General features: G+C 48.9%; 1 protein-coding gene across 2 annotated transcripts in view; it reads left to right on the top strand.

The window, feature by feature from the left end:
• LOC110487605 (ephrin type-A receptor 7-like) overlaps positions 1 to 23715 on the top strand; it is a 186975-nt gene that overhangs the window by 35870 nt on the left and 127390 nt on the right. For both annotated transcript variants that reach the window (XM_036971408.2, XM_090228176.1), the window contains exons 2-3: positions 9800 to 9864; positions 12389 to 13061. In XM_036971408.2, coding sequence (XP_036827303.1) covers positions 9800 to 9864; positions 12389 to 13061 — 738 coding nt within the window. The remainder of the gene's footprint in view (positions 1 to 9799; positions 9865 to 12388; positions 13062 to 23715) is intronic.

The raw sequence follows: 23715 nt of genomic DNA, 5'->3' as shown, positions 1-23715 counted from the left end.
AATTAGAGAGAGCATATGTGGGATGGCCAGTCCTCTTCTGGCTGTTCCGGGTGGAGATTATAACAGAACATGGCCAAGATGTTCAAATGTTCATAAATGACCAGCATGGTCGAATAATAATAATAAGGCAGAACAGTTGAAACTGGAGCAGCAGCACAGCCAGGTGGACTGGGGACAGCAAGGAGTCATCATGTCAGGTAGTCCTGGGGCATGGTCCTAGGGCTCAGGTCCTCCGAGAGAGAGAAAGAGAGAAGGAGAGAATTAGAGAACGCACACTTAGATTCACACAGGACACCGAATAGGACAGGAGAAGTACTCCAGATATAACAAACTGACCCTAGCCCCCCGACACATAAACTACTGCAGCATAAACTGGAGGCTGAGACAGGAGGGGTCAGGAGACACTGTGGCCCACTCCGAGGACACCCCCGGACAGGGCCAAACAGGAAGGATATAACCCCACCCACTTTGCCAAAGCACAGCCCCCACACCACTAGAGGGATGTCTTCAACCACCAACTTACCATCCTGAGACAAGGCTGAGTATAGCCCACAAAGACCTCCGCCACGGCACAACCCAAGGGGGGGGGGGGGCGCCAACCCAGACAGGATGACCACATCAGTGACTCAACCCACTCAGGTGACGCACCCCCTCCGGGGACGGCATGAGAGAGCCCCAGTAAAGCCAGTGACTCAGCCCCTGTAATAGGGTTAGAGGCAGAGAATCCCAGTGGAAAGAGGGGAACCGGCCAGGCAGAGACAGCAAGGGCGGTTCGTTGCTCCAGAGCCTTTCCGTTCACCCTCCCACTCCTGGGCCAGACTACACTCAATCATATGACCCACTGAAGAGATGAGTCTTCAGTAGAGACTTAAAGGTTGAGACCGAGTTTGCGTCTCTGACATGGGTAGGCAGACCGTTCCATAAAAATGGAGCTCTATAGGAAAAAGCCCTGCCTCCAGCTGTTTGCTTAAAAATTCTAGGGACAATTAGGAGGCCTGCATCTTGTGACCGTAGCGTACGTGTAGGTATGTACGGCAGGACCAAATCAGAGAGATAGGTAGGAGCAAGCCCTTGTAATGCTTTGTAGGTTAGCAGTAAAACCTTGAAATCAGCCCTTGCTTTGACAGGAAGCCAGTGTAGAGAGGCTAGCACTGGAGTAATATGATCAAATTTTTTGGTTCTAGTCAGGATTCTAGCAGCCGTATTTAGCACTAACTGAAGTTTATTTAGTGCTTTATCCGGGTAGCCGGAAAGTAGAGCATTGCAGTAGTCTAACCTGGAAGTGACAAAAGCATGGATTAATTTTTCTGCATCATTTTTGGACAGAAAGTTTCTGATTTTTGCAATGTTACATAGATGGAAAAAAGCTGTCCTTGAAATGGTCTTGATATGTTCTTCAAAAGAGAGATCAGGGTCCAGAGTAACGCCGAGGTCCTTCACAGTTTTATTTGAGACGACTGTACAACCATTAAGATTAATTGTCAGATTCAACAGAAGCTTTCGTCAAAGAATCCTCCATTTGCTGCAACTACAACCTTGCAGACCTTGGGCATTCTAGTTGTCAATTTGTTGAGGTGATCTGAAGAGATTTCACCCCATGCTTCCTGAAGCACCTCCCACAAGTTGGATTGGCTTGCTGGGCACTTCTTACGTACCATACGGTCAAGCTGCTCCCACAACAGCTCAATAGGGTTGAGATCCGGTGACTGTGCTGGCCACTCCATCATAGACAGAATACCAGCTGACTGCTTCTTCCCTAAATAGTTATTGCATAGTTTGGAGCTCTGCTTTGGGTCATTGTACTGTTGTAGGAGGAAATTGGCTCCAATTAAGTGCCGTCCACACGGTATGGCATGGCGTTGCAAAATGGAGTGATAGCCTTCCTTCTTCAAGATCCCTTTTACCCTGTACAAATCTACCACTTTAACACACAAAGCACCCCCAGTCCATCACATTGCCTCCACCATGCTTGACAGATGGCGTCAAGCACACCTCCAGCATCTTTTCATTTTTTCTGCGTCTCAAGAATGTTCTTCTTTGTGATCTGAACATCTCAAACTTAGATTTGTCTGTCCATAACACTTTTTTCCAATCTTCCTCTGTCCAGTGTCTGTTATTTTGCCCATCTTAATCTTTTATTTTTATTGGCCAGTCTGAGATATGGCTTTTTCTTTGCAACTTTGCCTAGAAGGCCAGCATCCCGAAGTCGCCTCTTCACTGTTGACATTGAGACTGGTGTTTTGCGGGTGCTAGTTAATGAAGCTAGCTGCCAATTGAGGACTTGTGAGGCATCTGTTTCTCAAACTAGACACTAATGTACTTGTCCTCTTGCTCAGTTCTGTACCGGGTCCTCCCACTCTTCTTTCTATTCTGGTTAGAGCCAGTTTGCTCTGTTCTGTGAAGGGAGTAGTACACAGCGTTGTATGAGATCTTCAGTTTCTTGGCAATTTCTCGCATGGCATAACCTTCATTCACAAGAATAGACTGAGTTTCAGAAGAAAGTTATTTGTTTCTGGCCATTTTGAGTCTGTAATCGAATCCACAAATGCTGATGCTCCAGATACTCTACTAGTCTAAAGAAGGACAGTTTTATTGCTTCTTTAATCAGAACAGTTTTCAGCTGTGCTAACATAATTGCAAAAGGGTCTTCTAATGATCAATTAACCTTTTGAAATTATAAACTTTGATTAGCTAACACAACTGGAACACAGGAGTGATGGTTGCTGATAATGGGCCTCTGTACGCCTATGTAGATATTCCATTAAAAATCAGACGTTTCTAGCTACAATAGTCAATTACAACATTAATGTCTACACTGTATTTCTGATCAATTTGATGTTATTTTAAGTGGACAAAAAAAAGTGCTTTTCTTTCAAAAACAAGGACATTTCTAAGTGACCCCAAACTTTAGAATTGTTGTTTGTGTGTGTGTGTGTGTGTGTGTGTGTGTGTGTGTGTGTGTGTGTGTGTGTGTGTGTGTGTGTGTGTGTGTGTGTGTGTGTGTGTGTGTGTGTGTGTGTGTGTGTGTGTGTGTGTGTGTGTGTGTGTGTGTGTGTGTGTGTGCGTGTGTAATATATTTATATATATTATGCTCACTTAACTGTGCCTCACAATTAATACACCAAATGGTATATTACCAGTGTGATCAAATACCTAAATGTGTAATATCATTTCTAAATGATTTCTAATGAACATTGGCAGAGCAACTGAAGCATAGCCAATATGCAGTGATAATGTATTGGGTCTATAGAAATGGATCTTGAATCAGAAAAGGTTAGTGACCACTGGTGTAGTGCATCATTGTACCATCTAAACCGCTGTGAAATATATTTTCCATCAACAAAAATATTGTTTTTTCAGCTGTTTTGAATCTGGTGTACAAAGCCCAAAGTAAAAACTCAACTTATGCATGGGGAGCGTAGAAATAGAGCGCATAGAACAGCTCTACCACTTCTTTGACTTGCTTTCAATGAGAGTGACAGGTATAGACCTCAAATTTCTATGAATTTGGTCAGGTTGCCTAAAAAAGAACACATTGCAACTTAGAAAATAAATGTCCGTTATCTTTTCAAAAAATATCTCAAATTTTTTTACGCTTTTTTCGTATTTACATGGTTGACGTTTTTTAACCTTTTCACTGGGACCCGGGGAGTGGAATTATTATGTGTGTGTTTGTGTCTTCTGTGTATTTTACACTCATCCGTTTTTGTCTGCGCTCATGTAGCCGCTCATGTTCAACTGCATTTTTTAAGTCAGACTTTGTTCACTGAACAAAAATACTGAGTTACAGTTCATATAAGGAAATCAGTCAATTGAAGTGAATTCATTAGGCCCTAATCTATGGATTTCACATGACTGAATACAGATGTGTATCTGTTGATCACAGATACCTTAAAAAAAGGTAGAAGCCTGGATCAGAAAACCAGTCAGTATCTGGTGTGACCACCATTTGTCTCATGCAGCGTGACAGATCTCCTTCACATAGACTTGATCAGGCTGTTGATTATGGCCTGTGGGATGTTGTGCCACTCCTCTTCAATGGCTGTGTGTAATTGCTGGATATTGGTGGGCACTGGAACAGAGCATCCCAAACATGCTCAATGGCTGACATGTCTGAGTATGCAGGCCTCGGAAGAACTGGGACATTGTCAGCTTCCAGGAATTGTGTACAGATCCTTGCAACATGGGGCCATGCATTATCATGCTGAAACACGAGGTGATGGCGGCTGACGAATTACACAACAATGGGCCTCAGGATCTCATCACTGTATATCTCTGTGCATTCAAATTGCCATTGATAAAATGCAATTGTGTTCGTTGTCCGTAGCTTATGTCTGCCAATACCATAACCCCATCGCCACCATGGGGCACTCTGTTCACAACATTGACATCAGCAAACCACTTTCCCACGCGACGCCATCTGCTCGGTACAGTTGAAACCGCCATTCATCCGTGAAGAGCACACTTCTCCAGCGTGCCAGTGGCCATCAAAGGAGAGCATTTACAGTGCCTTGCGAAAGTATTCGCCCCCCTTGAACTTTGCGACCTTTTGCCACATTTCAGGCTTCAAACATAAAGATATAAAACTGTGTTTTTTTGTGAAGAATCAACAACAAGTGGGACACAATCATGAAGTGGAACGACATTTATTGGATATTTCAAACTTTTTTAACAAATCAAAAACTGAAAAATTGGGCGTGCAAAATTATTCAGCCCCTTTACTTTCAGTGCAGCAAACAATCTCCAGAAGTTCAGTGAGGATCTCTGAATGATCCAATGTTGACCTAAATGACTAATGATGATAAATACAGTCCACCTGTGTGTAATCAAGTCTCCGTATAAATGCACCTGCACTGTGATAGTCTCAGAGGTCCGTTAAAAGCGCAGAGAGCATCATGAAGAACAAGGAACACACCAGGCAGGTCCGAGATACTGTTGTGAAGAAGTTTAAAGCCGGATTTGGATACAAAAAGATTTCCCAAGCTTTAAACATCCCAAGGAGCACTGTGCAAGCGATAATATTGAAATGGAAGGAGTATCAGACCACTGCAAATCTACCAAGACCTGGCCGTCCCTCTAAACTTTCAGCTCATACAAGGAGAAGACTGATCAGAGATGCAGCCAAGAGGCCCATGATCACATTGGATGAACTGCAGAGATCTACAGCTGAGGTGGGAGACTCTGTCCACAGGAAAACAATCAGTCGTATATTGCACAAATATGGCCTTTATGGAAGAGTGGCAAGAAGAAAGCCATTTCTTAAAGATATCCATAAAAAGTGTCGTTTAAAGTTTGCCACAAGCCACCTGGGAGACACACCAAACATGTGGAAGAAGGTGCTCTGGTCAGATGAAACCAAAATTGAACTTTTTGGCAACAATGCAAAACGTTATGTTTGGCGTAAAAGCAACACAGCTCATCACACTGAACACACCATCCCCACTGTCAAACATGGTGGTGGCAGCATCATGGTTTGGGCCTGCTTTTCTTCAGCAGGGACAGGGAAGATGGTTAAAATTGATGGGAAGATGGATGGAGCCAAATACAGGACCATTCTGGAAGAAAACCTGATGGAGTCTGCAAAAGACCTGAGACTGGGACGGAGATTTGTCTTCCAACAAGACAATGATCCAAAACATAAAGCAAAATCTACAATGGAATGGTTCAAAAATAAACATATCCTGGTGTTAGAATGGCCAAGTCAAAGTCCAGACCTGAATCCAATCGAGAATCTGTGGAAAGAACTGAAAACTGCTGTTCACAAATGCTCTCCATCCAACCTCACTGAGCTCGAGCTGTTTTGCAAGGAGGAATGGGAAAAAATGTCAGTCTCTCGATGTGCAAAACTGATAGAGACATACCCCAAGCGACTTACAGCTGTAATCGCAGCAAAAGGTGGCGCTACAAAGTATTAACTTAAGGGGGCTGAATAATTTTGCACGCCCAATTTTTCAGTTTTTGATTTGTTAAAAAAGTTTGAAATATCCAATAAATGTCGTTCCACTTCATGATTGTGTCCCACTTGTTGTTGATTCTTCACAAAAAAATACAGTTTTATATCTTTATGTTTGAAGCCTGAAATGTGGCAAAAGGTCGCAAAGTTCAAGGGGGGCGAATACTTTCGCAAGGCACTGTACCCACTGAAGTCAGTTACAACGCCGACCTGGCGAGGATGACGAGGTCAAGACCCTGGCGAGGATGACGAGCTCGCAGATGAGCTTCCCTGAGACTGTTTATGACAGCTTGCGCAAAAGTTATTTGGTTGTGCAAACCCACAGTTTCGTCAGCTGTCAAGTTGAAGGATCTCAGACAATCCCGCAGTTGAAGAAGCCGGGTGTGGAGGTCCTGGGCTGGCGCGGTTACACGTGTTGTGAGGCCGGTTGGACGTACTGCTAAATGCTCTAAATACTTGAGACACCTGTGGCATTGTGTTGTGTGAGAAACGGTAAAAAAAAATACATTAAAAGTGGCCTTTTATTGTCCCCAGCACAAGGTGCATTTGTGTAATGTTCATGCTGTTTAATCAGCTTCTTGAAATACCACACCTGTCAGGTGGCTGGATTATCTTGGCAAAGGAGAAATGCTCACTAACCGGGATGTAAACAAATGTGTGCACAAAAGTTGAGAGAAATAAGCTTTTGGGTTTGTATGAAACATTTCTGACATCTTTTATTTTGGCTCATGAAACATGGGACCAACACTTTACATGTTGCGTTTAATATTTTTGTTCTGTGTGTGTATATCTATCTCTCTCCCTCTACTTCTTAGTGTCGTCCTATTAGAGGGATAATGTGTGGACAAAAGATCTCCCCCTGGGTCATTGGCCTGCCTATCCCAGTCTCCTCTCTGGCTGAGCCTCGGGCCTGCTGGTTTGGATGCAGCCTGATACATTGCTTGGGGGTTGCAGGGAGGACACTGGAACAACATGTGGATAATCCTCTCTATTGAACTTTATGGGGCTCATTTCATAATTCTCCCTTTCACTGGGACTCAGGAAGGGAATTATATGTGTGTGTGTGTGTGTGTGTGTGTGTGCGTGTGTGTGTGTGTGTGTGTGTGTAAGGAGATTAGCACTGGCACCAGCTTGCTGTCTGCTTCGTGGCTGCTCTTCCCACTCCTTTCAGATAAACACGCTGTCGTACACTCTTCAGTCTGTGGCTCTCATTTCACTGTAGTGAAATGTATTTGAAAGGCGTGTGCACACACGCACACACGCACGCACGCACAAACACACTATCGCTAAGTAAATGGCAACACAAAGAAAAATTTTACCTTTCACCCTTTTACACACCTACTGCCCTGCTAACAATTCCTGCCACCGCCATTCTCTAGGAACCATTGTGGGAGAATATGTGCCTTCGCTGTATTCATTGAACAGTGTTCTGTTATAATCCTTCCATACAGCGGTCTCTCTTCCCTCATTCCATCCCTTTTGTCTTTACTTGCTAGCAATGTAGGGATATGAATTCAGTGTCAGTAAGGCCGAGTAACTCCAATTTCACCGCAAATGAGTAAACGATGCACAAGTGCTTTTTCAGGATGACGAAAGAGAGGCCCTTACTTGCTAGATGGAACAAGGACTCTCTCCAGTTCATTTGTGTGTTTAGTACTAAATGCCCTTCTGTTGAATGCCAGGGCTGCCTGGCTCGTCACTGCTGCCGCTCGAGGAAAGGACAATTCCCTTTCACTTTGTACCTGAGACAAATAGGACTTCAACAAAGGACTTCCGTTGACGTCACAGTGTCCTCTTTCTGAAATGAACAGAATGAAAAGTTAGGCTAACAGCTGTATGTTCCTTGCTTTGCTGCTTAGTTCAATTGCCGTCCAAAGCGAGATTAGCGGTATTTTTCTCCATTTCAAAAGGTTGTTTTATACTACCTGTAATAAATCTTCTGATCAAATGACTTTGTACATCTGACATTGTGTCAGAACTCTGCGTTGACATTCATCACATCCTCTTTGAAGGACACTAGCCAGCCCCATTGGCACTGAATCAAAACCACAACATTAAGATTCATGGCTGGACTCTGATATCCACATTGTCATAAACTAAATTATAGACAATTATTTATAAAATGATCCCCTGGAAATCTGTGTTTAGCTGTTGATATTGGTCACGGCCATTTCATTAGTCTCTCTCTCTCTCTCAAAGGCCCATTAGCACGTCTAACTAGGGTGGGATTATTCTGATTAGTCATTGTGTGATCAGAACACTGACTTTCCATACACACTGCTGACTGGGGCTTTCAGATCCCGTTGCCTTCTTTATTTAGTCACTCTCTATCACACTCTGGCATCTGTCATTCTGATCCCTTTACTCTCTCTCCTCTCTCTCTCTCCCCGTTTCTCTCTCTCTCTCTCCCCCCTTCCCCCCTTTCTCTCTCTCTCTCTCTCTCTCCCTTTTTTTTCTCTTCCTCCCCCTTTTTTTCTCTCCCTCCCCCCTTTCTCTCTCTCTCTCTCTCTCCCCCTTTCTCTCACTCTCTCCCTTACTCTCTTCTCTAACAGCGCTCTAAAATGCTGTGTGTTATCAGTGATAAACAGAGCCTGGCCCAGGGTGTAAAGAGTTCTCTCCAAGGATGTGGGGTCCAGGAAAATGTTCTGAGCACTGTCCAAGGTGCTGACGGGGCACATTATGCAAGCGCCTCCGTCAAAGGCTGCTAAATATCAGTGGGTTTTTATGGAAGCGCTGCTGTCCAAGATTCTGAAGCATCAGTGAAGACTTGCTATGGTTGCTATGTGTCATCCGGTATTAATATTATAGTGTGCAAGGTTCTGTCGAATCCGAAAGAAACCGACGCTTATGTGGTCAGGCTGCCTAAATGTTGGATGGGTACTGGAGGGCTGTCCAAGGTCCTGAAAAGCAGTTCTGTATGTAGGTTGTCATGGCTTACAATGTGCTGTCCAAGGTCCTGAAGCTGCAGCAGTGGCAGTGTTGCTGTCTAGTGTGCTGAACCACTGGCTCTAGCTGTTTGCTGTCCATGGTGCTGAAAGGAGACTCTGGATACCCTTGGTGTCCTTAATGCCCCGGCTTGTTTTCTAGTAGCTGCTGTTGTTTAAAGTTACAGGATGAAAAACATGTTGTCCTACAAGCTTAATTCCTGAACAGATGCTATCAATGCACTTATGAAAACATATTTGTATCACTTGGAAGTATTTTGCCGGCGATGGAACTGTTGGGATTAGCCAAATCTCAAATTTGTATGTGGGCTGTTATTACTTTAAGTGCAGCTTTTCAAGAGTGTCATCACCTCATTTTCAACTGTGTTCTAAAGTTATGTCCAAGAGTCAATCTCAACTACAGTGGCTATTGCCCTCCTCCTTATTTCACGGAGAGATGGTCTGGGCATCCTCTGGATTTGTAAGAAGTCTAGATGTTTGTAAGCGCTCTATCATATCCACCGGTGATGTAATGCACGTAATCGAGACTAGTGACTAAGCTGATCTACTTTATTGAGGAAACATGTAGAAAATACATGTTTTGATGTCACATACACCGGATTGGTGCAGTGAAACTCGTTGTTTTACAGGGTCAGCCATGGTAGTACGGCGCCCCTTGTCGGCTTCCTATGACTGTGATATGCGGTTGCTAATAGGAATGCCTCTGTAAGTCACTCTGGATAAGAGTGTCTGCTTACTGACTGAAATGCCTAATGCAACGAGACTGTGAGATGACGAATGGTGTTGGACTCTGACTTGACAGCATGGAACGACGTGCGTGCTGTTCTTCGACTGACCTAATGCTGTTCTCCCGCTTTCTTTTCCCTCTCTTTCTGTCTCTTTCCCACCTTTTCTCTTCCAGTGGTCCTGCTGAACTCTAAAGAAACTCAGGCAGAGCTCGGCTGGACGTCGTACCCCTCCAATGGAGTGAGTGTACCAGTCCGTTGTGTCCTTTGAATATACATGTTTTACCTGTGTATTTCTGTGTGTGTGTGTGTGTGTGTGTGTGTGTGTGTGTGTGTGTGTGTGTGTGTGTGTGTGCATTTCTGTGAGTGCGTGTGTGAGTGCATGTTTCAATGTATGTGCCTATGCATATGTGTGCCTACACACTTTGTGTCATGGAGTAGTCCAGCTTGCTTCTAACTGAGAACAGCCCCCCCCCCCCCCCCCCCCCCCCCAGTGGGCACAGTTCCAGGGAGCACGCTGCCCAAATGGACTGTTAGTGGACAGCTGGCCCCACCTCTCTGCCCCTCTGCGCTCCTCCCTCCCTCCCTCCCCCTCCATTCATTCTGCCTCTCTCTGTCCCTCCCTGAACAGAACAGAGCCGAGCTCATCACTGCGCGCGAATCAATGGTCTAATCCCGGACAGGACGTCCCTGCGCCCACCGTCCAGACACACACAGCCACATAAATTGTCCCTTCCGCTATCGATTTTGGCTTGTAAAAACCCACACTCCAACTTATGAATGATGGATAATAGCCAGTGGCGGGAGGTAAAAAAAAAAAAAATAATGACTGAAGATGAAGTGGTTTTTGAAGTCACCGGCTCCTCATTTATCTTCCACTCATAGGTTTTATCAGTAAAATACAAGACACTGGAGGATTTATTATGCTCTTAATGAATCGATGGAGCTTGTAAAGAGGCCACATGCTAAGTTCTGAAGCCGAGATGAATAGACTTGGTCCAGTTCATATAACACAGTCAGACTGCTTTAGGATGACGCGTACATTTTGAAAGTCATTCATACCCGTCTGTCACCAAAACCACAAGACGTAGGCTTAGATAAACCACCCAGTCCCATGTTGCGGCTCCAACCACAGTATGTTCATATGACGTATGCCATGTAGAAGATTCACAGGCATGCGTGCATGTATTTTGACGTTTGGCTGGTCCTGGGAATCAAACCCACTATCCTAGCGTTTGCAAGCTCCGTGCTCTACCGACTGAGCTACAGAGGACCACAAGATGACCACAAGTTGACCACAAGTCACAGATAGAAAGCTAAATGTGTCCCGTGGATCTGCACGGCACCACCGAAGCCAGCTCCCCTTTTAGGATGAAAGCGTGTCTGAGTCATGTTGTGGCTGTGTCGCCACGTAGACTTAGCAGCACCATACTGTGACCAGATGGGTAATTATAACCAATGAACTGCTTCTTCAACTGGTTCTTCAGCGTAAAAGGTCGATCTCCGTGTCAGTCCTGACATCAGTTCATGTGCCTGTCCGTGCCCGTGTTAATGTGCCCGGGCTTAACACTTCATCACCGCTCACTAATTTTTCCCGACGGGTTGCGACGTGTTCCCGAGCAGCGACGCGGTGAGTTGTGCCTGGGGTGGGAGGAGCCTAGCGCTCCAGCACCACGTTCACCAGGCGTCTCCCCTCTCATTCGTTAGGATTTAAATGCCCAAAATGATCTCAGATCAGCGTTCCTTACCCTCGAGGCTTCGTGATTATAGACCCTGGCCCCCAGTTGGGATGAATGGCCATAGACAGGGTTTTGCCTGACCGTGCGATCTGACCCAGGAACATCTCCTGACTATTGTGACGTCAATTAAACGATACACAATACAGAATCCCGATGGATAGATTTCAACGTGTTCATTTGTTTGGCTAGCGAATGCAGTCCCGCTAGAGTATTTAGCAGAGCTGGTCCGTCGCTCGTTCTGCACGGATGGTGAGTCAATTTCACCTGCAGTCCAAAATGACGACGGCCATGTGGGCACGTCTCCCCTCCAATCTGTTCTTTATTTACCCAGTTAATTCTGGACGTGGCAGCCATTTGCATTTTCCCTCCCCGTAGTGTCAGTGGGCGGCTGTGAGCTGCTTTACAGCTCTATAGTCTCTGTGGAGGCCCCCGCCACTGTAATTAGTCTCTCTGTGTGGAGATGGAGACACACACACACACACACACACACACTCTAGTGGCTCATTTACTCCTTCTCAATATCATGTGTGGGTTTGTGTCTGCGGAGACACATTAACACACACACACTCTGAGGTTTGTTTACTCCTCCTTACACTCACTCTCTCTCTCTCTCTCTCTCTCTCTCTCTCTCTCTCTCTCTCTCTCTCTCTCTCTCTCTCTCTCTCTCTCTCTCTCTCTCTCTCTCTCTCTCTCTCTCTCTCTCTCTCTCTCTCTCTCTCTCTCTCTCTCTCTCTCTCTCGCTCTCTCTCTCTCTCGCTCTCTCTCTCTCCTTGTTTACTCCTCCTAGGACTGAAACCCTGGTACCAGACAGAAACCCACACATGATGTTTACATGTACCCTGTCTGGGTTATAATGTCTTTCAGATGACCCTCACCAGCTCCTGTGTTTGTCTGTCCCTCTTCCCTCCTTCCAATACCTCTGTCACACCCACTATCCATTACTCTCGCGCTCTCTTTCTGCCTCCCCTCATCCCTCCTTTTATCTCTCTCCCTCTCTCATACTTCTTCTCCTCACCATCTCCCCAGTGGGAGGAGATCAGTGGCGTGGATGAGAAGTACAAGCCCATCAGGACCTACCAGGTGTGTAACGTGATGGAGCCGGCGCTGCAGAACAACTGGCTGCAGACGGGCTGGGTGGCGCGGCGCGGCGGCCAGCGCATCTTCGTGGAGCTGCAGTTCACGCTGCGCGACTGCAACAGCATCCCGGGCGTGGCGGGCACCTGCAAGGAGACCTTCAACCTGCTCTACGTGGAGTCGGACAAAGACCTGGGCCGGGTGACCCGCGAGGAGCGCTACACCAAGATCGACACCATCGCCGCCGACGAGAGCTTCACGCAGGGTGACCTGGGCGAGAGGAAGATGAAGCTCAACACGGAGGTGCGGGAGATCGGACACCTGAACCGGAAAGGGTTCCACCTGGCGTTCCAGGACGTGGGGGCGTGCGTGGCCCTGGTGGCGGTGCGGGTGTACTACAAGCGCTGCCTGGCCACGGTGCAGAACCTGGCTGTGTTTTCCGATACGGTTGCCGAGGCGGCGTTCGCCACCCTGGTGGAAGTCAGGGGAGCCTGCGTCAACAATTCCGAGGTGGACACGGACAGCCCTCCCAGGATGCACTGCAGCGCCGAAGGGGAGTGGCTGGTGCCCATCGGGAAGTGCAGCTGTTCAGCGGGTTACGAGGAGGGCCACAGCAGCTGTGAAGGTAAGAAGAGAGGGATGGAAGGATTTATGTAAAGGGAACGAGAGGAGGAAGGAGAGGCTGGAAACAAATGAATGGCAGGGGACAGTGTTCTTGCCTAGTTAAATAAGATATTTAAGTAAGTAATCACTAGAAATATTCAGTTCTGTCTGACTGTTTGAGACATTCCATCGACAACCTGTAATCATGTTTGAGGGCAGACAACATTCTTACATTGTGAAGGGAAGTGGGTGAAACGGTGTTGTGAGTAGGATGAGTCAGGCACTGCACTGTCTTCAGGTAGGCATTGTATTCAACAAGACAGCATTTTGTAATATTGATGACTGTAGCGAATTGCTTTGAGAATGTGGCACGTGGGCAGTTCACGGCCAACTAACACACACACACACACCCCCGCACACGGCCAGTGTAAAGGCAGTGGGAGATGTGAGCGTCAACTTTCACATCCCATCTTGTGTCTTTGTGCGAATAGCCCACTGAGCGAGAGAGACAGAGAGAGCGAGAGACAGAGAGAGCGAGAGACAGAGAGAGCGAGAGACAGAGAGAGCGAGAGACAGAGAGAGCGTGAGACAGAGAGAGCGAGAGACAGAGAGAGCGAGAGACAGAGAGAGCGAGAGACAGAGAGAGCGAGAGACAGAGAGAGCGAGAGAGCGAGAGAGCGAGAGACAGAGAGACAGAGAGAGCGAGAGACAGAGAGAGCGAGAGACAGAGAGAGCGAGAGACAGAGAGAGCGAGAGACAGAGAGAGCGAGAGACAGAGAGAGCGAGAGACAGAGAGAGCGAGAGACAGAGAGAGCGAGAGACAGAGAGACAGAGAGACAGAGAGAGCGAGAGAGCGAGAGACAGAGAGACAGAGAGACAGAGAGAGCGAGAGACTGAGAGAGCGAGAGACTGAGAGAGCGAGAGACTGAGAGAGCGAGAGACTGAGACTGAGACTGAGTGAGTGAGCGAGCGAGAGACTGAGTGAGCGAGCGAGCGAGAGACTGAGAGTGAGCGAGAGAGAGAGAGACTGAGAGTGAGCGAGAGAGAGAGAGACTGAGAGTGAGCGAGAGAGAGACAGAGTGAGCGATAGAGACTGAGCGAGAGACTGAGTGAGAGAGACAGATACTGAGTGAGTGAGTCTGAGTGAGAGAGAGGGAGACTGAGTGAGAGAGAGGGAGACTGAGTGAGAGAGAGGGAGACTGAGTGAGAGACAGAGACTGAGTGAGAGACAGAGACTGAGTGAGAGACAGAGACTGAGTGAGAGACAGAGACTGAGTGAGAGACAGAGGCTGAGTGAGAGACAGAGGCTGAGTGAGAGACAGAGACTGAGTGAGAGACAGAGACTGAGTGAGAGACAGAGACTGAGTGAGAGAGAGAGAGAGACTGAGTGAGTGAATGAGAGAGAGAGAGAGAAAAAAATACTGAGGACAAAGTGTTACTGGTTTACTGAGAAGAGTCCCTCAGGGCTGACTGGCTTGGATTTTCCTGGTAGAATATGAGTGGTTGTGACTGTATGGACTTAATGCCTGTTCCAAGAAGGGTGTATTATTTGTGGGTGTTTTACAGGGAGTTAGCAGCTAGCAGTACAGACAGACAGAGAGAGAGGCTAGCAGTACAGACGTAGAGAGAGAGGCTAGCAGTACAGACAGAGAGAGAGAGAGAGGCTAGCAGTACAGACACAGAGAGAGAGAGGCTAGCAGTACAGACAGAGAGAGAGAGAGGCTAGCAGATCAGACAGAGAGAGAGAGAGAGAGGCTAGCAGATCAGACAGAGAGACAGAGAGAGAGAGGCTAGCAGATCAGACAGAGAGAAAGAGAGGCTAGCAGATCAGACAGAGAGAAAGAGAGGCTAGCAGATCAGACAGAGAGAAAGAGAGGCTAGCAGATCAGACAGAGAGAAAGAGAGGCTAGCAGATCAGACAGAGAGAGAGGGGCGAGCAGATCAGACATAGAGAGAGAGAGGCTAGCAGTAAAGACAGAGAGAGAGAGAGGCTAGCAGAACAGACAGACCGAGAGAGAGAGAGGCTAGCAGTACAGACAGACAAAGAGAGAGGCTAGCAGTCGAGAGAGAGAGAGACTAGCAGATCAGAAAGAGAGGCTAGCAGATCAGACAGAGAGAAAGAGAGGCTAGCAGTACAGACAGAGAGGGAGAGAGAGAGAGGCTAACAGAACAGACAGAGAGAGAGAGAGAGAGAGAGAGAGAGAGAGAGAGAGAGAGAGAGAGAGAGAGAGAGAGAGAGAGAGAGAGAGAGAGAGAGAGAGAGAGAGAGAGAGAGAGAGAGAGAGAGAGAGAGAGAGAGAGAGAGAGAGAGAGAGAGAGAGAGAGAGAGAGGCTAGCAGTAGAGACAGAGAGCGAGAGAGGCTAGCAGTACAGACAGAGAGAGAGGCTAGCAGTACAGACAGAGAGAGAGGGTAGCAGTACAGACAGGGAGAGAGAGGCTAGCAGAACAGACAGATAGAGAGAGAGAGGCTAGCAGAACAGACAGACAGAGAGAGAGAGGCTAGCAGTACAGACAGAGAGAGGCTAGCAGTACAGACAGAGAGAGAGGCTAGCAGTAGACAGAGAGAGAGAGAGGCTAGCAGTACAGACAGAGAGAGAGAGAGAGAGAGGCTAGCAGTAGAGACAGAGAGTCTAGCAGTACAGACAGAGAGAGAGAGGCTATCAGTAGAGACAGAGAGAGAGAGAGAGAGAGAGAGAGAGAGAGGCTAGCAGTAGAGACAGAGAGAGAGAGAGAGGCTAGCAGTAGAGACACAGAGAGAGAGAGAGAGGCTAGCAGTAGAGACCGAGAGAGAGGCTAGCAGTAGAGAGAGAGAGAGAGAGAGAGAGAGAGAGAGAGAGATAGAGAGGCTAGCTGTACAGACAGAGAGAGAGAGAGAGAGAGGCTAGCAGTACAGACAGAGAGAGAGAGAGAGGCTAGCAGTACAGACAGAGAGAGAGAGAGAGGCTAGCAGTACAGACAGAGAGAGAGGCTAGTAGAACAGACAGAGAGGGAGAGAGGCTAGCAGTAGAGACAGATAGGCTAGCAGTACAGACAGAGAGAGAGGCTATCAGTAGAGACAGAGAGAGAGAGAGAGGCTAGCAGTAGAGACACAGAGAAAGAGAGGCTAGCTGTACAGACAGAGAGTGAGAGAGAGAGAGAGGCTAGCAGTAGAGTCAGCGAGGCTAGCAGTAGAGACAGAGAGAGAGAGAGGCTAGCAGTAGAGACAGAGAGAGAGAGAGGCTAGCAGTAGAGGCAGAGAGAGAGAGAGAGGGGCTAGCTGTACAGAGAGAGAGAGAGAGAGAGAGAGAGAGAGAGAGAGAGAGAGAGAGAGAGAGAGAGAGAGCCTAGCAGTACAGACAGAGAGAGAGGCTAGCAGTAGACAGAGAGAGAGAGAGAGGCTAGCAGTACAGACAGAGAGAGAGAGGCTAGTAGAACAGACAGACAGAGAGAGAGAGAGAGAGAGAGGCTAGCAGTAGAGACAGAGAGAGAGAGAGAGAGAGAGAGGCTAGCAGTAGAGACAGAGGCTAGCAGTACAGACAGAGAGAGAGGGGCTAGCAGTAGAGACAGAGAGGCTAGCAGTACAGACAGAGAGAGAGGGGCTAGCAGTAGAGGCAGAGAGGCTAGCAGTACAGACAGAGAGAGACAGAGGCTAGCAGTACAGACAGAGAGAGAGAGGCTAGCATTAGAGACAGAGGCTAGCAGTACAGACAGAGAGACAGAGAGGCTAGCAGTACAGACAGAGAGAGAGGGGCTAGCAGTAGAGACAGAGGCTAGCAGTACAGACAGAGAGAGAGAGGCTAGCAGTAGAGACAGAGGCTAGCAGTACAGACAGAGAGCGAGAGAGAGGCTAGCAGTACAGACACACAGAGAGAGAGGCTAGCAGTAGAGACAGAGAGAGTGAGAAAGAGGCTAGCAGTACAGACAGAGAGAGTGAGAGAGAGGCTAGCAGTACAGACAGAGAGAGAGGGAACAGCATAGTGGTAGAGCGAGAGCTCTCTCCTCGTTGGGACTGTAGCGGGCGATTGGTCTTGTCAGTCCCCATCAGCGGCAGCCCCAGTGGAGTACTGCTCTATTCTGTGTTAATGGCATGAATATGCAGAGACAGCAGTCCCCCACCACTCCCACGGGCCCCCAGCACCAGCACTATTGATCAGCCGTAATGCTCCACTAAACTGAGGAATTAGGCTGGGAATCAACACGCACTGGCACACACACAGCCTCTTCTCATGTTTTATTTTGTGTGTGTGTGTGGGGGGGGGGGGCTTCTTCACAATACTTGTGTTGCTTTACTACTGTGGGGGTGTGTTTTGAGTACTTGCTCATGTGTCCTGTGTCTCTTGTTACGTGTGGAACTAATTGCGTGTCCTGGTGTGTTTGAGCCACTCAGTACAGTGCTGAAGAGGTTCTGAACCGGTGTGAAGAGAGAGACCTTGTTCTGTGGAGTCTAGCAGAGTGCTGATACACTGGCTAGAGCGGCCCATCTGTGATTAGGTGTGTGTGCGCGTGCGGGGTACAGAAAGAGAGAGGGGGTTTAGTGAGTTTTGTGTGTGTTCAACTGTGCATGTGTTTTAGGGAGTTTCGTCTGTGTGAGAGGTAAGGACTTATGAGGACATGACACACGTAACTACACACACACACACACACACACACACACACACACACACACACACACACACACACATACACCTTGTTTCCTTCGTCTGTGTTGGGTGATGTAGAGCTGGTCTCCAGGGAAGCTGTCTGTCTAAGCTTCCAGCCTATCGTAGACCCTCCCTCACCCCCTACAGTCTGCCTTGGCACGCAAGTGTGTGTGTGTGTGTGTGCGCGCTAGCATTGTGTGTGTGTGTGTGTGTTAGCGTTTGTGTGTGCCTGTGTGTGTTTGTGTGCGTGCCTGTGTGTGTTAGCGTGTGTGTGTTTGTGTGCGTTCCTGTGTGTGTGTGTGCGCGCTAGCATGCCTGTGTGTGTGTTTGTGTCCGTGCCTGTGTGTGTTAGCGTGTGTGTTTGTGTTCATGCCTGTGTGTGTGCACGCGCTAGCAGGCCTGTGTGTGTGTTTGTGTGCATGCCTGTGTGTGTGTTTGTGTGCGTGCCTGTGTGTGTTAGCGTGTGTGTGTTTGTGTGCGTGCCTGTGTGTGTGCGCGCTAGCATGCCTGTGTGTGCGTGCTTGTGTGTGTTAGCGTGTGTGTGTTTGTGTGCGTGCCTGTGTGTGTGTGTGTGCACGCTAGCATGCCTGTGTGTGTGTGTTTGTGTGCGTGCCTGTGTGTGTGTGTGCGCGCTAGCTTGCCTGTGTGTGTGTGTTTGTGTGCGTGCCTGTGTGTGTTAGCGTGTGTGTGTTTGTGTGCATGACTGTGTGTGTGTGTGCGCACTAGCATGCCTGTGTGTGTGTTTGTGTGCGTGATTGTGTGTGTGTGTGTGTGCGCGCTAGCATGCCTGTGTGTGTGTTTGTGTGCGTGCTTGTGTGTGTTAGTGTGTGTGTGTTTGTGTGCGTGCCTGTGTGTGTGTGTGAGCGCTAGCATGCCTGTGTGTGTGTTTGTGTGCGTGCTTGTGTGTGTGTGTGTGTGTGTGTGCGCGCTAGCATGCCTGTGTGTGTGTTTGTGTGCGTGCCTGTGTGTGTTAGCCTGTGTGTGTTTGTGTGCATGCCTGTGTGTGTGTGTGCGCGCTAGCATGCCTGTGTGTGTGTTTGTGTGCGTGCTTGTGTGTGTGTGTGTGTGCGGGCTAGCATGCCTGTGTGTGTGTTTGTGTGTGTTAGCGTGTGTGTGTTTGTGTGCGTGACTGTGTGTGTGTGTGTGCGCGCTAGCATGCCTGTGTGTGTTTGTGTGCGTGCTTGTGTGTGTGTGCGGGCTAGCATGCCTGTGTGTGTTTGTGTACGTGCTTGTGTGTGTGTGTGTGCGCGCTAGCATGCCTGTGTGTGTGTTTGTGTGCGTGCGTGTGTGTGTGTGTGTGTGTATGTGCGCGCTAGCTTGCCTGTGTGTGTGTTTGTGTGCGTGCTTGTGTGTGTGTGCGCGCTAGCGGGCCTGTGTGTGTGTTTGTGTGCATGCCTGTGTGTGTGTGTGTGTGTGCGCGCTAGCATGCCTGTGTGTGTGTTTGTGTGCGTGCTTATGTGTGTGTGTGTGTGTGCGCGCTAGCATGCCTGTGTGTGTGTTTGTGTGCGTGCTTGTGTGTGTGTGCGGGCTAGCATGCCTGTGTGTGTGTTTGTGTACGTGCTTGTGTGTGTGTGTGTGTGCGCGCTAGCATGCCTGTGTGTGTGTTTGTGTGCGTGCTTGTGTGTGTGTGTGCGCGCTAGCATGCCTGTGTGTGTGTTTGTGTGCGTGCTTGTGTGTGTGTGCGGGCTAGCATGCCTGTGTGTGTGTTTGTGTACGTGCTTGTGTGTGTGTGTGTGCGCGCTAGCATGCCTGTGTGTGTGTTTGTGTGCGTGCTTGTGTGTGTTAGCTTGTGTGTTTTAGCTTGTGTGTGTTAGCGTGTGTGTGTTAGCGTGTGTGTGTTAGCGTGTGTGTGTTAGCGTGTGTGTGCTCTTGTAATTTTCCTGTTTTTAATGGAGGCTAGGTGCTGTAACTGACTTGGTTATAATTACAGTGATGGTAGCTGAAGCGGGTCCTCTTGTCGCAATCTCTTCGCCCCGTACTCTGTACTCTGTACTCTGTACTCTGCTCTACAGCCGGAGGCCTATTTACTTACACACTTTCTCACTCCCCAGAGTACTCCCTAAGAGTTCACACTTCATATCTAGTGTGCTGCCGACTTCCTCAAACACCTCTGGGTTACAGAGACCCCCTCTCCTAGTCTCCCCCCCCCCACCACCTCACCTCCTTCATCTTCCCCCTTGGGTTTCTCTCTCTCCTCTTCCCTGTCTCGTTTCTCGTAGTCCCTCTCTCACATCCCATCTTTCCTCTCCCCTGGTCCCACTCGCTCTTCACTCTTAGCCCCGCCCTCGTTCCTCCGTCTCTCTCCCTCGTTCCTCCGTCTCTCTCCCTCGTTCCTCCGTCTCTCTCCCTCGTTCCTCCTCCTCTCTCCCTCGTTCCTCCTCCTCTCTCCCTCGTTCCTCCTCCTCTCTCCCTCGTTCCTCCTCCTCTCTCCCTCGTTCCTCCGTCTCTCTCCCTCGTTCCTCCGTCTCTCTCCCTCGTTCCTCCGTCTCTCTCCCTCGTTCTTCCTTCTCTCTCCCTCGTTCCTCCTCCTCACTTCCTCGTTCCTCTGCTGGGTCCGTATTGCAGGGTGAGACCCGGGTGAGTTAGGTTAATGGGCATAGATTTTGGGAGGCCAAGAGACACCATTGTGGGCTAGTGCCGGCGAGTGGCCGTGTGTTTGTTAGCGCCGCACCTCAGTCGCTCTCCCTTCTACTTGTCCTCTCTGTACCTCTGTCGCTCTCCCTCCTACTTGTCCTCTCTGTACCTCTGTCACTCTCCCTCCTACTTGTCCTCTCTGTACCTCTGTCGCTCTCCCTCCTACCTGTCCTCTCTGTACCTCTGTCGCTCTCCCTCCTACTTGTCCTCTCTGTACCGCTGTCGCTCTCCCTCCTACTTGTCCTCTCTGTACCTCTGTCGCTCTCCCTCCTACTTGTCCTCTCTGTACCTCTGTCGCTCTCCCTCCTACTTGTCCTCTCTGTACCTCTGTCGCTCTCCTTCCTACTTGTCCTCTCTGTACCTCTGTCGCTCTCCCTCCTACTTGTCCTCTCTGTACCTCTGTCGCTCTCCCTCCTACTTGTCCTCTCTGAACCTCTGTCGCTCTCCCTCCTGCTTGTCCTCTCTGTACCTCTGTCGCTCTCCCTCCTACTTGTCCTCTCTGTACCTCTGTCGCTCTCCCTCCTACTTGTCCTCTCTGTACCTCTGTCGCTCTCCCTCCTATTTGTCCTCTCTGTAACTCTGTCGCTCTCCCTCCTACTTGTCCTCTCTGTACCTCTGTTGCTCTCCCTCCTACCTGTCCTCTCTGTACCTCTGTCGCTCTCCCTCCTACTTGTCCTCTCTGTACCTCTGTCGCTCTCCCTCATACTTGTCCTCTCTGTACCTCTGTCGCTCTCCCTCATACTTGTCCTCTCTGTACCTCTGTCGCTCTCCCTCCTACTTGTCCTCTATGTACCTCTGTCGCTCTCCCTCCTACTTGTCCTCTCTGTACCTGTCACTCTCCCTCCTACTTGTCCTCTCTGTACCTCTGTCGCTCTCCCTCCTACTTGTCCTCTCTGTACCTCCACCTCTTTCTCTCGTTTTTTTCCCGAACCCCCTCACTCTTTTCTCCGATTCTCGGATGTGATTTCTCTCTCTCTCTCTCTCTCTGGGCCTCCCCTGGCACGATGCCACCCTTTCCCATCTGTTGGAAGTCAGAAAGAGGGGTGGAGCCTCCCTCGCTCCCACTAATGTTCACTGTCTCTGCGCTCCATTTCATTAATTCACACCCTGCCGGGAGAAAGACAAAACCCGCGCCTTTTTAGTCCAGCATCTGATGTATTTAATTAGCCGGGCCATGAAGACGGCCCGCCGGTAACAGGCGCACGGACGAGCACACGGAGGGTCTTGAAATGGCTTGGCAGGTGGCACAGAATAAAAGAGAGTTGGAACGGACCCAACCGAGGTTTCACCTTCAGCCCTCCTTTGCCTTCCTTCACCCGGGAGGAAGAAGAGGGAGAGGAAGGGAGCGCAGAAAGGAACAAAGGGGCTAGGAACCAGGGAAGTAGATGATATAGAGGAGGGAGGGGGGGAGAGATGAAAGGTAATGATGGAATAGGATTCGATTTTTATTTGAGAAGGAAGAGGAGCGGGAAATGCCTTTCTTGTTCTTCCGTCCAACAGGTGTTACCGCTGAGAAAGTGGTCGGTGACTCCAGCGCTTCCCACAGTTGTCGAGTTGGCTGCACGTCCTTTGGCTGGTGGACCACTCTTGATACGCGCAGGAAACTGTGGCGCGTGGGGAAACCCCGGCAGCATTGCAGTTCCTGACACAAACCGGTGCGCCCGGCGCCGACTACCATGGCCTGTTCAAAGGCCACAAACATCTGTTGTCTTGCCCGTTCTCCCTCTGAATGGCGCACATACACAATCCATGTCTCAATGCTGAAACATCCCTCTTTAACCTGTCTCCTTCATCCACACTGACTGAAGTGGGTTTAATAAGTGACATCAATAAGGCATCATAGTTTTACCTGGCCAGTCTGTCATGGAAAAGTGTTCCTATCAATCAATCAAATGTATTTATAAAGCCCTTCGTACATCAGCTGATGTCACAAAGTGCTGTACAGAAACCAGCCTAAAACCCCAAACAGCAAACAACCCAGGTGTAGAACCACGTTCCTAATGTTTTGCACACTCAAGGTAGACTAGTTTAATAAATTGAACAATTCTATTATGATTTAGGACATATTTACAGGTTCCATTTCGCTAATGATCAGATAAATGGCTACAGTGTGTTGTATGAAGAACGTTCACGTTTTCTTTGGACCTGAAACGATTTCAACGGAAAGAGATGATCCAGGTGTTCGATACGTTAAATCACTAGATAAATGTTCGAACTGATTTTGCGTGTGTGTGTGTGGAGAGTGTGTGTGTGGGGGGGATTGTGTGTGTTTGTGTGTGGGGGAGTGTGTGTGCCTGTGTGTTTTGGGAGTTTGTGTGTGTGTGTGTCTGTGTGTGTGTGTGGGGGGGGGGGTGCCTGTGTGTGTGTGTGTGTGTGTGTGTGTGCCTGTGTGTGTGGGGGGGGGGGGGGGTTGTGTGTGTGTGTGTGTGTCTGTGTGTGTGTGTGTGTGTGTGTGTCGCCAGGCTGCGTCTGGGTCTCTGTGCTCACAACTCTGCTAGGCTGCAGGGGTTCTTCTCTCCCAGCCCCCCTCACTGTGTAGGAAGGCTGCTCGGCCAGCTTGCCTTGGCACCGCTCTGACGCCTCGTTTTGTCATCATTTGTCAACCCCACCCAAAGAAAATGGATGACATTTCCACAGACACCTGCGTCTCTCCTATGGCACACACACACACACACATACACACACGTACTCACATACACACACACTCACTTACACACTCACTCACTCACTCACACACACACACACAGAGATGGACGACTCGTACACATTACACACATACGTACGCATGAACACAATGGCACATATGCATGCACAGACTCTGGCTTACTACCACATTGACTAACATGCACAAGCTGTCCTTAACTCACTCCATCTGTTTCTGTCTCTGTCATCTCTAGCCTGACACACACACACACGCGCACACACACACACACACACAGTATGCAGCGGTGTGTGTGTGTCATGATTGACACCCTGAGGGGAATGTTATCAGTCACATTTCCAGTGCGTTGCGGTATAAGGAGCTCCTACCGAGCCCTCGGGTTATTGTGGGTCGGCTGTCACACTGAGAGATGGGGAGGGAGGGAGGGAGGAAAGCGAGAAGCTGAACACCTTAGGTGCTGTAGTACCAATGTGAGGGACTAGAGAAGCCCCCTCTACTCAGGTCTTCCTCCTCTCCCTCTTGTTCTCTCTTATCCTGCTTTCTCTTTCATGTCACGTGCGCCTCTTTCTTTCCTCTACTTATATATTCTCCTCCCCTCCTCGCTCTCACTCCCCCCCCCCTCTCTCACTTCCCCCCCTCTCTCCTCCCCTCTGGTGCCCCCTGTGTCTAGTGTCGACTCCAGTCAGCAGCCAGTATCAGAAGGTCACCTCTCTCAAGGGGCTAGAGGGGCATACACAGCCAGGAGGGGGGGGGGGGGGGG

The sequence above is a fragment of the Oncorhynchus mykiss genome, chromosome 30 (assembly GCF_057628025.1).
Source record: "Oncorhynchus mykiss isolate SJ-2025 chromosome 30, ASM5762802v1, whole genome shotgun sequence".
Lineage (NCBI taxonomy): Eukaryota > Metazoa > Chordata > Actinopteri > Salmoniformes > Salmonidae > Oncorhynchus > Oncorhynchus mykiss.
This window is presented reverse-complemented; position numbering and strand designations above follow the sequence as displayed.